The 12384-nt window shown below is 46.1% G+C and overlaps 2 protein-coding genes across 2 annotated transcripts in view; both read right to left on the bottom strand.

Moving 5' to 3' along the window:
- The window catches only part of LOC140419770 (uncharacterized), a 38018-nt gene extending 29355 nt beyond the window's left edge, over positions 1–8663 (bottom strand). The window contains exons 1-2 of the mRNA XM_072503758.1: positions 5670–8663; positions 2478–3470 (exon numbers count right to left, since the gene is read on the bottom strand). Of these exons, the coding sequence (XP_072359859.1) occupies positions 2478–3331 (854 nt within the window). The 5' untranslated portion in view covers positions 3332–3470; positions 5670–8663. The remainder of the gene's footprint in view (positions 1–2477; positions 3471–5669) is intronic.
- The window catches only part of LOC140419769 (uncharacterized), a 50619-nt gene that overhangs the window by 37539 nt on the left and 696 nt on the right, over positions 1–12384 (bottom strand). The gene's annotated exons all lie outside the window — the stretch shown is intronic.

Raw genomic sequence — 12384 nt, forward strand, 5'->3', positions numbered from 1 at the left:
ATCCCATTTTCCAGCACTTGCTCTGTCGCCTTGTTTGCGATGGCGTGCCAAATGCTCATCTAAATACTTCTTAATTTTTGTCCATTTGTCCACAAAGGAAAATAAAATTGCTCGGCAATGGGATTAACTGGGTAGTTTCTCAAATATCTGGCGTGGCGCATGGCCTCATTCTGCGCTCTCTGAACCTCGTGTGTATTTACAGTGAGAGTTAGACATAGAACATGCAGTGCAGAAGGAGGCCATTCGGCCCATCTAGTCTGCACCGACCCACTTAAGCCCTCACTTCCACCCTATCCCCGTAACCCAATAACCCTTCCAAACCTTTTTTTTTGCTCACTAAGGGCAATTTAGCATGGCCAATCCACCTAACCTGCACATCTTTGTGGGAGGAAACCGGAGCACCCGGAGGAAACCCACGCAGACACTGGGAGAACGTGCAGACTCCGCACAGACGGTGACCCAGCGAGGAATCAAACCTGGGACCCTGGTGCTGTGAAGCCACAGCGCTATCCATTCGTGCTGCCCTGGAACCTGCTTCCTGTGAGTGTGGTAGAAGAGGAAATGATGGAATTCTTTCAAAAGGAAATTGGCTGGACACTTGTGGGAATTAATCCTACAGGGATGTATGCATGGAACGGGTAACGGGACAAATTGGTTTGCAATTGATGGGCTGAATGGCCCCCATTCCCTACTCTAATGATTCTGTTACTTAAAGAGAAAAATTTCAGCCGCTTCAGTTTCTCCAACTAATTGAAGTCCCTTATCTCTGGTGCCACTCTCGTAAATCTCCTCTAAGCCCCTCTCCAAGAACTTCACATCTTTCCTTTCAGAGGGTTCCTTTTCAGAGGGATAGAATTGAAAAGCAGCAAGCTAACGTTCAACTTGTTTAGAACTAGAGTTAGACTACACTGGGAGCTCTCTCAACATCTGTGATCTCCATTTAGAAAAAGGAAATAGAGGGGCAGCACGGTGGCACAGTGGTTAGCATTGCTGCCTACAGCGCTGAGGACCCGGGTTCGAATCCCGGCCCAGGGTCACTGTCCGTGTGGAGTTTGCACATTCACCCCGAGTCTGCGTGGGTTTCACCCCCACAACCCAAAAGATGTGCAGGTTAGGTGGATTGGCCACGCAAAATTGCCCCTTAATTGGGAAAAAAAAATAATTGGGTACTCTAAATTTATAAAACAAACAAAGAAAAGAAAAAGGAAATAGAGGCACCGAGAAGGAGCAACAAAGATTCACAAGAATAATACCAGAACTGAGAGCATTTACCCCTGAGGAAGGGTTGGGGCTGCTTTTCACTAGAAAAGAGAAGAATGAAAGTTGACATGTTGGAAGTCTTTAAGATTATGAATAATTCAATAATCCAATAGGAATTTCAATAGAAACCTCTTTACCCAGCGAGTGGTGAGAATGTGGAACTCACTACCACAGCGAGTGGTTGAGGTGAGCAGCATGAATCCATTGAAGGGGAAGCTAGATACAGACATGAGGGAGAAAGGAATAGAAGGAGATGCTGATGGGGGAGATGAAGAGGGCTGGGTGGAGGCTCACGTGGAGCATAAATACTGACAGAGACCAATTGAGCCGACTGGCCTGGCCCTGTGCTGTAGACTCAATGGAACAGAGACAAACGTATTTATTTGAGATCTACCAGTAGTGGTAGATGCAGAGTCTACCAAATAAATTCAGGCCAGCCTGAAGGGTCAAGTTGTTGTGATCTCATTTAAAGAGTGTGGAGCAGTCGCAGCATGTGGGTTACAATGAACATTCACCTTCTGAAAGCCCTTGTGTGGCCGGTGACAATGTGCGACTGTGAAAGCTGCAAATCAGGAAGAGCGACGAGGCTCCAATAAAAGTGTTTGAAATGAAAGGACTCAGACAGATATTCCGTGTGTCATGGACGGCAAAGTGGATGATTGAGTGGGTACTGGAGAAAGCTGGTGTTCAGAGGAACCTGTTTGACGCAGTGATATTGAGGAAGCTCACGTATTTTGCACATGTGTTACGACTAGGAAGGGAGTGGTTGAAAAAAGAGGTAATGCCAGGCACCTGGAAACTGTGTACAAGGAAGGCCCAAGATGGCCTGGGTGGATAATATCAGAATGTGGACTGGCCTCTCGATGGGACAGGCAGTGAGAGCAGCGGAGAAATCAGTGGAGAAAGATTGGCCAGAGTGCGGCCAACACTCGGAATGAGGATGGATGAAAGACAAGACAAGACACCTGTAGTGGGAGGAAAGAGAATATTTACTAAACAGGATAAAATTAATGTACAACACCTGCTTTTCCAGATCATTGCAGTGGAAATGTGCCCTCACTCAAAGAGAATCAGCCCACTGGAATGTAAATTGGAAGACCGACCAGTCCAGAGAGAAATCCTCCGATCCCACTTCACCCACTGTTAGAATGAACATGGTTCAGGCCTGGATGTGATTAACAGCAGCAAGAACAGCAGAATCCAACCCCTGGAATCACTTATGAACTCTCTGGTGTCTCCTCAGGTTGGATGAATCTCTGAATCCTTTCCCACAGTCTGAACAGGTGAATGGCTTTTCCCCAGTGTGAACTCGCTGGTGTGTCAGCAGGTGGAATGACCGACTGAATCCCTTCCCACACACGGAGCAGGTAAATGGCTTCTCCCCAGTGTGAATTCGCTGGTGTGTCAGCAGGTCAGATGAATCTCTGAATCCTTTCCCACACACTGAGCAGGTGAACGGTCTTTCTCCAGAGTGAACTTGACGGTGTCTCAGCAAGTTGGCTGACTGAGAGAATTCCTTCCCACACATGGAGCAGGTGAACGGTCTCTCTCCAGAGTGAACCTGACGATGTCTCAGCAGGTTTGCTGACTGAGAGAATTCCTTCCCACACACGGAGCAGGTGAACGGTCTCTCTCCAGAGTGAACTTGACGGTGTCTCAGCAGGTTTGCTGACTGAGTGAATTCCTTCCCACACACGGAGCAGGTTAACGGTCTCTTCCCTCTGTGAACTCGACGGTGTCTCAACAAGTTGGATGAATTAGTAAATCCTTTCCCACACACGGAGCAGGTGAATGGCCTCTCCCCAGAGTGAACTCGTTGGTGTGCCAGCAGGATGGATGAATATCTGAATCCTTTCCCACACTGAGAACAGGTGAACGGCCTCTCCCCACTGTGAACTCGACGGTGTCTCAGCAGGTCAGATGCATTAGTAAATCCCTTCCCACACTGAGAGCAGGTGAACGGCCTCTCCCCGGTGTGACTGCGTTGATGAGTCTCCAGCTCAGACGGGGATCTGAATCCCTTCCCACAGTCTCCACATTTCCACGGTTTCCCCATGTTGCGGGTGTCCATGTCTTGACGCTTTTCCAGTCACATTGATGGTAAAACGGATGTTGATTTTCCCCGTCCTAACGAATCGAGTGACTCTGTAGGATCTTGATGTGAAGTTTGGTTTGAGATTTCTTATTGCAAATCTTCCCCTTTTAATATCCTGTTAAAGGAGTTTACAAATGTCATCACCGTCAGTACAACTCAGAAATTCAGTACAGACAGTTCTAGTTGCTGTGGAACATGCTTTCCTTTCTTTACCCAAAAGCTGTAAATTTCCACCCCTGCTCTCTGCTCTGACACTCGCATACACTCCCTTCATCCTTAGTTAGGTAGGGCTACTGGATTATGGGGATACGGTGGAGGTGTGGGCTTAAGCTTAAGTAGGGTGCTCTTTCCAAGGGCCGGTGCAGACTCGATGGGCTGAATGGCTTCCTTCTGCACTGCAGGGATTCTATGATTCTCACTCTGCTGTTTCTAATATACCCTTTAGTCCTGAAGATGCTAATTCTGTTGATCGACAGATCAGTGTTTCCTGATCTCGACCGAGAAATAGGAGCTGGAGTCAGCCATCAAGCCAACTCCACCGTTTAATAAGATCACGGCTGGTCTGAGAGTAATCTCAAATCTTCCATACAGGGAGTAAATATGGAGCAGTATTTGATGGTTAATCTGCTGAGCAGAAGAGAAATGGGTCTGGATTCTCCGCCCCACCACGCCACAATTCTACCCCGACCCGTAGGCGGGATTCTCCATTAAGCCGCCGGTCAATGGGAGTTCCCATTGTTGGGCAGCCCCACGCCGTCGGGAAACCCCGGGCACCGGCTCTGGGTCACTGTCGGTGTGGCGTTTGCACATTCTCCAGTGTTTCCGTTGGTTTCACCCCCACAACCCACCATCACAGGGGTTTGCGCATTCTCTTTTTTTTTTTTAATTTAGAGTACCCAATTAATTTTTTCCAATTAAGGGGCAATGCAGCGTGGCCAATCCACCTACCCTGCACATCTTTGGGCTGTGGGGGCGAAACCCACGCGACCACGGGGAGAATGTGCAAACTCCACACGGACAGTGACCCAGAGCCGGGATCGCACCTGGGACCTCGGTGCCGTGAGGCAGCAGTGTTAACCACTGCCCCACCGTGCTGCCCGTGTTTGCACATTCTCCCGTGTTTGCGTGTGTTTCGCCCCCACAACCCAGAAAGATGTGCAAGGTCGGTGGATTGGCCACACCAAATTCCCCATTAATTGAAAAAAATCAATTGGGCACTCTAAATTTATTTTTTAAAAAAAAGGAAAGTTGGGGGCAGGAGGAAAATGGGGTTAAGACAATGATCAGATGGCCAGTTTATTAACTTTGATTGGTTGAATAGCCTCCTGCTGCTAATTCTGATGACCTTGTTCTGCTGTTATTCAGATGGCCGCAAATGCACCCTGCAGCACTTGCACTTCTAAACAGGGTGCCCGTAAATCGGACCTTTCAATCAATGGGTCAAACATTTTCTCTCCTGGTCTCCGGAACCCTGAAGCCCCTTGGGTAGCAGGGTGGCATAATGGTCAGCACTGCTGCCTCACAGCGCCAGGCACCCAGGTTCAATTCTGGCCTTGGGTGACTGTGTGGAGTTTACAAGTTTCCCCGTGACTGCGTGGGTTTCCTCCAGCTGCTCCGGTTTCATTCCACAGTCCAAAGATGTACAGGTTAAGTGGGGAGTGAGGGGCAGCATGGTGGCGCAGTGGGTTAGCTCTGCTGCCTCACGGCGCCGAGGTCCCAGGTTTGATCCCTGCTCTGGGTCGCTGTCCGTGTGGAGTTTGCACATTCTCCCCGTGTTTGCGTGGGTTTCACCCCCACAACCCAAAGATGTGCAGGGTAGGTGGATTGGCCACGCTAAATTGCCCCTTAATTGGAAAAAATGAATTGGGTACTCTAAATTTATTTTTAAAAAGTGGGGAGTGGGCCTAGGTAGGGTCCTCTTTCAGAGGGTCAGTGCAGACCTGATGGGCCCAATGGCCTCATTCTGCACTGTCAGGAATTTATAATTCCCTCAACAAAGAAGCCCAGATGGCCACGCATGCGCTCTGCCTCCCGCTAAGCCAAGATGGCAGCGGTGCAACTGGGCCTGATTCCGGATACAAGCCCCGCAGCTGCAAACCCGGGACCTGCGGTCTTATTCCAACCCTGGTGCCCGTACTGGGGGTTCATGAAGCCTCCGTTCCCTCCACCAACCCGACTCTCGGCTCCATTTCTCGCCCCGACTCTCACCCTCAGAAAATGCCGCTCCCGCACTCGCAGGGCTCCGAGCAAAGTGACACTGCGCATGCTCCCCATACACATTGAAATTTCAAACAGTTAACACAAAATAACTTACCATTTGAGATAAATTAAGAAAGTAAATCTCAAATTGTGAATTGGTGATCTGCTATGTTCCATTTCTCAAAGTTCCTCTGTGCGACCATGCAGAGTTCTTAGAGCTTATATACTGTTTCCTCTCTTTCCCCTATCTCTGATGTTGCTGACTCTGGCTGGGTTCAATCGCACAGTCACTGGTTCCCCTCTCTTTCCGATACTGAATATTCACTGTTTTACAGAATAATACTGCACAAATATAAGTCATTCGGTCCATTATTCCTGTTCTGTCTCTTTGGAAGATCTATCCAATAAATCCCACAGCCCTGCTGGCAGAGTCAGAATAATGTATATCTGCTGTAGTAATCCGACATCTTAAATGGAAAAAGTTTTCCAGTTTGATAGTTCACAGTCACATTCACCCCTGTGGAAAGATTGTTTGCCCAATTTAATGAGCAGCTATTAAGTGCTCGCCCTTTGCTATGCACACAGAGCACCTGGTAGAGTTTAAGTGAATAATTCAACAGACCGCACAACCAGTGACATTAGTAATAAAGGGTCACGTTAAGAGTGTATCCTGGTGTGACAGAGTAGATTAATTATGGGGTTTCAAAATAAAGGCATTAATATCCTGCAACTTCACAATTATCATTTGACTGGAATATTGCAGTACGAAAGAGCCCCACATGCCTGTCAGAGGCAAGAGACCTGTTAAATCTACACTACTGTTAGACTGTACTAGATGTTTGTGGATGAGTCTGGGGTTTATGAACATGGTCCATATCTTCCATTCCCAATGACAGCTGTAGTATCCTTATTAAATACCCAACACAATATTTAGCCTAGAGATCTGAGGACATCATCATCATCAGAGCTCTTGAAATCGTTGCTGAAAACACAAAATTCTGAAAGCTCCATCAGCTGTAACACCCTTCCTGAAAACATACTTCTCTGGAAAAAAACATCACACAGCTTTTGCACAGCAGAAAGGAACCCACTCACCGACCATTCCAAACTCTGAATGATGTTGCAGGCAAGTGTCCATGATAAATTTTGCTATTTGTAAGGTGAAGGTACATTAGCAGCAGGAGTTACTGAAACAGGTGATGGTAATAACCAAGCAGACTGACTCACCAGGGAATACCACTACAAACCTACCTCCAGCCTGAAAAATATCCATTGACTGTTACTCTCTGTTTCCGATTATCCAGCCACTTTTGTATCCACGTCACTACTGTCCCTTTTATTCCATGAACTATAATTCTTCTGACAAGTCTGTTGCGTTGCATTGTATTAAATGCCGACTGAAAGTCCACGCACACTACATCAACAGCATTACCCTCAAAATCCAGATGTTAAATAGACTGCATTGCTTTTGTCTACTGTCTCTGTTAAAAACATTTGATTAGATTGGTCAGCCAAGACTTTCCCTTTGAAAACGACGAGTCAGAATACAGGAGGGAGATAGAGAACCTAGTGGAGCGGTGCAGTGACAACAATCTCTCCCTCAATGCCAGCTAAACTAAAGAGCTGGTCATTGACTTCAGGAAGCAAAGTACTGTACACACCCCTGTCAGTATCAACGGGGCCGAGGTGGAGATGGTTAGCAGTTTCAAATTCCTAAGGGTACACATCACCAAAAATCTGTCCTGGTCCACCCACGTCGACGCCACCACCAAGAAAGCACCTATACTTCCTCAGGAAACTATCTCCCGCTGCCTGGGGAAAGCGGGCAGCATAATCAAAGATCCCTCCCACCCGGCTTACTCACTCTTCCAACTTCTTCCATCGGGCAGGAGATACAGAAGTCTGAGAACACGCCCAAACAGACTCAAAAACAGCTTCTTCCCCACTGTTACCAGACTACTAAACGACCCTCTTATGGACTGACCTGATTAACACTACACCCTGTATGCTTCATCTGATGCCGGTGCTTACATAGTTACATTGTGTACCTTATGTTGCCCTATTATGTATTTTCTTTTATTTCCTTTTCTTTTCATGTACTTAATTATCTGTTGAGCTGCTCGCAGAAAAATACTTTTCACTGTACCTCGGTACACGTGACAATAAACAAATCCAATCCAATCCAAAATACATACTGACTGTTCATTGTTATATTTTTCAGTGTAATGTCCTCAGCCCAACCATCTTCAGCTGCTTAATCAATGACCTTCTTTCCAACATAAGGTGAGATGTGGGATGTTCACTGATGATTGTACAATGTTCACGACTCCTTCGACAATGAAGCAGTCCACCTGCAAATGCAGCAGGATCTGGACAGTATTCAGGCTTGGGCTAACAAATGCAAGTGACATTCACGCCACACAAATGCTAGGCAATGACCATCTCCTCTCCAATAAGAGAAGCAAACCATCGCCCCTCGACATTCAATGGCATTAGCATTGCTGAATCTCCCACTATCAACATCCCGGGGTTACCATTGACCAGAAACTGAACTAGACCAGTCATATAAATACAATGGCTACAAGAGCAACTCAGGGGCTAGGATTCCTGCGGCGAGTAACTCACCTCCTGACTCCCCAAAACCTGTCCGCATCTACAAGGCACAAGTCAGAAGTGTGATGGAATTCTCTCCACTTGCCTGGATCAGTGCAGCTCCGACAACACTGAAGAAGCTCAACACCATCCAGGACAAAGCAGTTGTTTGATTGGCACACCTTCCACAAACATTCACTCCCTCCACCACCGTTGAACAGAAGCAGCCTTGTGTACCATCTACAAGATGCACTGCAGTAACTCACAGAGGCACCTTAGGCAGCACGTCCCAAACCCATGACCACTACCATCTAAAAGGACAAGGGCAGCGGATACATAGGATGTCACCACTTGAAAATTCCCCTCCAAGTCACTCACCAACCTGACTTGGAAATATATTGCCATTCCTTCATTGTGACTGGGTCAAAATCCTGGAACACCCTCCCTGACAGCACTGTGGGTGTAACCACACCACATGGACTACAGCGGTTCAAGAAGGCAGCTCACCACCATCTTCTCAAGGGCAATTATATCTTTATTATTAGTGTCACAAGTAGGCTTACATTAACACTGCAATGAAGTTACTGTGAAAATTTCCTAGTCGCCACATTCCGGCGCCTGTTCGGGTCACAGAGGGAGAATTCAGAATGTCCAATTCACCCAACAGCGCGTCTTTCGGGTTTAAGGATGGACATCAAATGCTGGCCTTGCCAGCGAACCCCACATCCCATAAAATTGAATAATTTGTTTTTTCTTGATGTTCTTATGTTCTCTACTTTCATTAGGGTTCTATTATTTATTGATGTGGCACTGACTGGTCTACCATCCCTGAGCATGTTCTGTCCCCTTCTTAAAACATAATTACATTAGTGATCCACTAGTCCTCTGAAACTGCACCTTTAGTGAATGAATTATGAGTCGTATTGACTGCTGTCACTTCCCTACAATCTTTAAAAATGTTAACTTAATCCATCCTCTTTAAATTATATTAGTTTATTTAACACATCCTTGATTTTAAATGAACTTATCTCATTACTTATCTTATTATTTAATGTTATGTTTACCTGTTCTCTCTCCCTAGGAAAAAGGGATATACAAAATGTTTGAATATTTCTGTCATCTCTCTATCATTAACAGTGGTATTATGCTGTCTATCCCTTAATGGTCCAATTCACATCACATCTTTTATGGTGTATCTGTAAAGTATTTCATTATTTTGTTTAATGTGCCTGGATAATTTATTTTCACAATGGAGGTGTCACTGTGAAGACTGTGCAAGTCATAATAGGCGACATGGTAGCAATGGTTAGCACTATTGCTTCACAGCACCAGGGTCCCATGTTCGATTCCCGGCCTGGGTCACTGCCTGTGCGGAGTCTGCATGTTCTCCCCATGTCTGCGTGGGTTTCCTCCGGGTGCTCCGGTTTTCTCCCACAAATCCCAAAGACGTGCTTGTTAGGTGAATTGGACATTCTGAATTCTCCCTCAGTGTACCCGAACAGGCGCCAGAGTGTGATGACTCTGGGATTTTCACAGTAACCTCATTGCAGTGTTAATGTAAGCCTACTTGTGATAATAATAAAGATTATTATTATTACCAGTAAGAATTGTCAGCAAGCATTAATCAACACTTTCTAATTGGCGATATTAATCAGTGTAACCTTTCAGAAACTGTAATTGTAGATTTTGCATCAAAGATCAATATCGGATTGCAGTAAAAGTTCATAATTTTATTGGAATGGAATATCCACCATGAGTTATTGAATTAAGCAGAAAGGTCAGATTATGCTTTTAAAAAGGGAGACTGCAGTCCTGAAAATCTAGAATATTTAACTCCAGCCAGGTATTCTTAATATCAGCAGAAACAAACCAAATATATTCAGATGACCAATTATTGACAGAATTAATAGCAGCAGTTCAAAGAATAAACAAAGAAAAGTACAGCACAAGAACAGGCCCTCCAAGCCTGCACCGACCATGCTGCCTGTCTAAACTAAAATCTTCTACACTTCCTGGGTCCGTATCCCTCTATTCCCATCCTATTCATGTATTTGTCAAGATGCCCCTTAAACGCCAGTATCGTCACTGCTTCCACCATCTCCTCCGGCAGCGAATTCCAGGCACCAACTACCCTCTGTGTAAAAAACTTCCCTTAAACCTATGCCCCCTAGTAATTGACCCCTCTACCCTGGGGAAAAGCCTCTGACTATCCACTCTGTCTATACCCCTCATAATTTTGTAGACATTTTGTTATAGCATAATTTAACAACTGCCGTCACTTGTGAACTTGCTGATGTGACAGTAGGTGTTGTGACTGAGTGAATCCCTTCCCACTGCCTCTCCTCGGTGTGAATTTGCCGGTGTGACCAAAGGCCAGATGAATGAGTGAATCCCTTCCCACACACAGGGCAGGTGAATGGTCTCTCCCCAGTGTGAGTGCGTTGGTGTGAAGTGAGGTTGGAGGACTGCCTGAACTTCTTTCCACAGTAAGTGCAGCTGAACGGCGTCTCATCAGTGTGAATTCGTTGGTGTAACACAAGGCTGGCTGACCGAGCGAATCCCTTCCCACACTCAGAGCAGGTGAATGGCCTCACCCCAGTGTGAACCCGCTGGTGCGCAGTGAGGTTGGATAACTGCCCGAAACTCTTTTCACAGGAAGTGCAGCTGAAGGACTTTTCCTCGGTGTGATTTCGCTGGTGTCTTAGCAGGGTGGTTGACTTAGTAAATCCCTTCCCACACACACAACAGGTGAATGGCCTCTCCCCAGTGTGGCTGCGTCGATGGATTTCTAGCAGACATGGGAAATTAAATCCTTTGCCACAGTCCTCACATTGCCACGGTTTCTCCATGGTCCCTGTCCCAGTGTGACTGCGTCGATGGTATTCCAACAGGGATGGATAATTGAATCCTTTCCCGCATTCCTCACATTTCCATGGTCTCTCTCCCGTGTGACTGCGTCGGTGAATTTCCAGCAGGGATGGATAATTGAATCCCTTCCCACAGTCCTCACATTTGCATGGTTTTTCCATAGTCTCAGCCCCAGTGTGACTGCGTCGATGGATTTCCAGTCGGGATGGATAATTAAATTGTTTCCCACAGTCCCCACATTTCCACGGTTTCTCCATGTTGCCGGTGTCCTCGTGGCTCTCCAGGTTGGATGATTAGTTGAAGCCTCATTCACACACACAACACGTGTATGGTTTCTCCCCGCTGTCAGGCTTTGCAACCAGATAAACCTCTTTCCAGTCAGTATACTGGACTCTATCACTCCGGTCTGAGTGCTTCCAGGTCCTTTTATAAAATAGAATGAGACAAAGTCACAGCACAGAAGGAGACAGTCACCCTGAAGTTAGAAATCCTTTTATTTCTGTGACAAATCAGAATTTCACAAAAGTCATTACTGTCAGTCCAAACAGAAATTCAGAACGGACAATTCTAGTTTCTATGGAATATTTATTCCTCACTTGTTGCTCAAAATCACCATCCTGCACATTTTTGCTCCTTCCTGGGGTGAAATCATAGTTTTACAGCACAAAAAGAGGCCCATTATGTCTGTGCTGACCATCAGACACCTACCTAATCTAATCCCATTTTCCAGGACTTGTTCCAAAGCTTTACATGCTATTCCAAATCAAGTGCTCATCTAAGTGATTCTTAAATGTTGAGTGTTCCTGCCTCTACCACCCTTTCAGGTAGTGAGTTCCAGATTACCACCAGCTTCTGGGTGAAAAACCTTTCCCTCAAATCCCCTACCCCTCACCTTAAATCTATGCCCCCAGGCTACTGACCTCTCTACTAAGGGGACAAATACATTCCTCTCTACGTCCCTCATATTGTACACCTCGATCATGTCCCTCTCAGTTTTCTCTGCACTGAGGAAAATAACTCCAGCCTCTCTTAATAACTGAAACATTCCAGCCCAGGCAACACCTTGGTGACAAAAAGAAAATGCTGGAAAATCTCAGCAGGTCTGGCAGCATCTGTAGGGAGAGAAAAGAGCTAACGTTTCGAGTCCAGATGACCCTTTGTCAAAGCATCTTGGTGAATCTCCTCCACTCGGGTGCAATAACATCCTCTAATGTGGCGATCACAACTGCACACAATATTCGAACTGTGGCCTAACAAGTGTTTTAAACAGATCCATCAGAGCCTCCCTGCTTTTATGTTCTATGCTTCGGCAAATAAAAGCAAGTATCTCATTTGCCTTCTTAACCAGCTGAACTCCCTGTGCTGCTGCC

Source organism: Scyliorhinus torazame, chromosome 5 (genome assembly GCF_047496885.1).
Source record: "Scyliorhinus torazame isolate Kashiwa2021f chromosome 5, sScyTor2.1, whole genome shotgun sequence".
NCBI classification, from domain to species: Eukaryota; Metazoa; Chordata; class Chondrichthyes; order Carcharhiniformes; family Scyliorhinidae; genus Scyliorhinus; species Scyliorhinus torazame.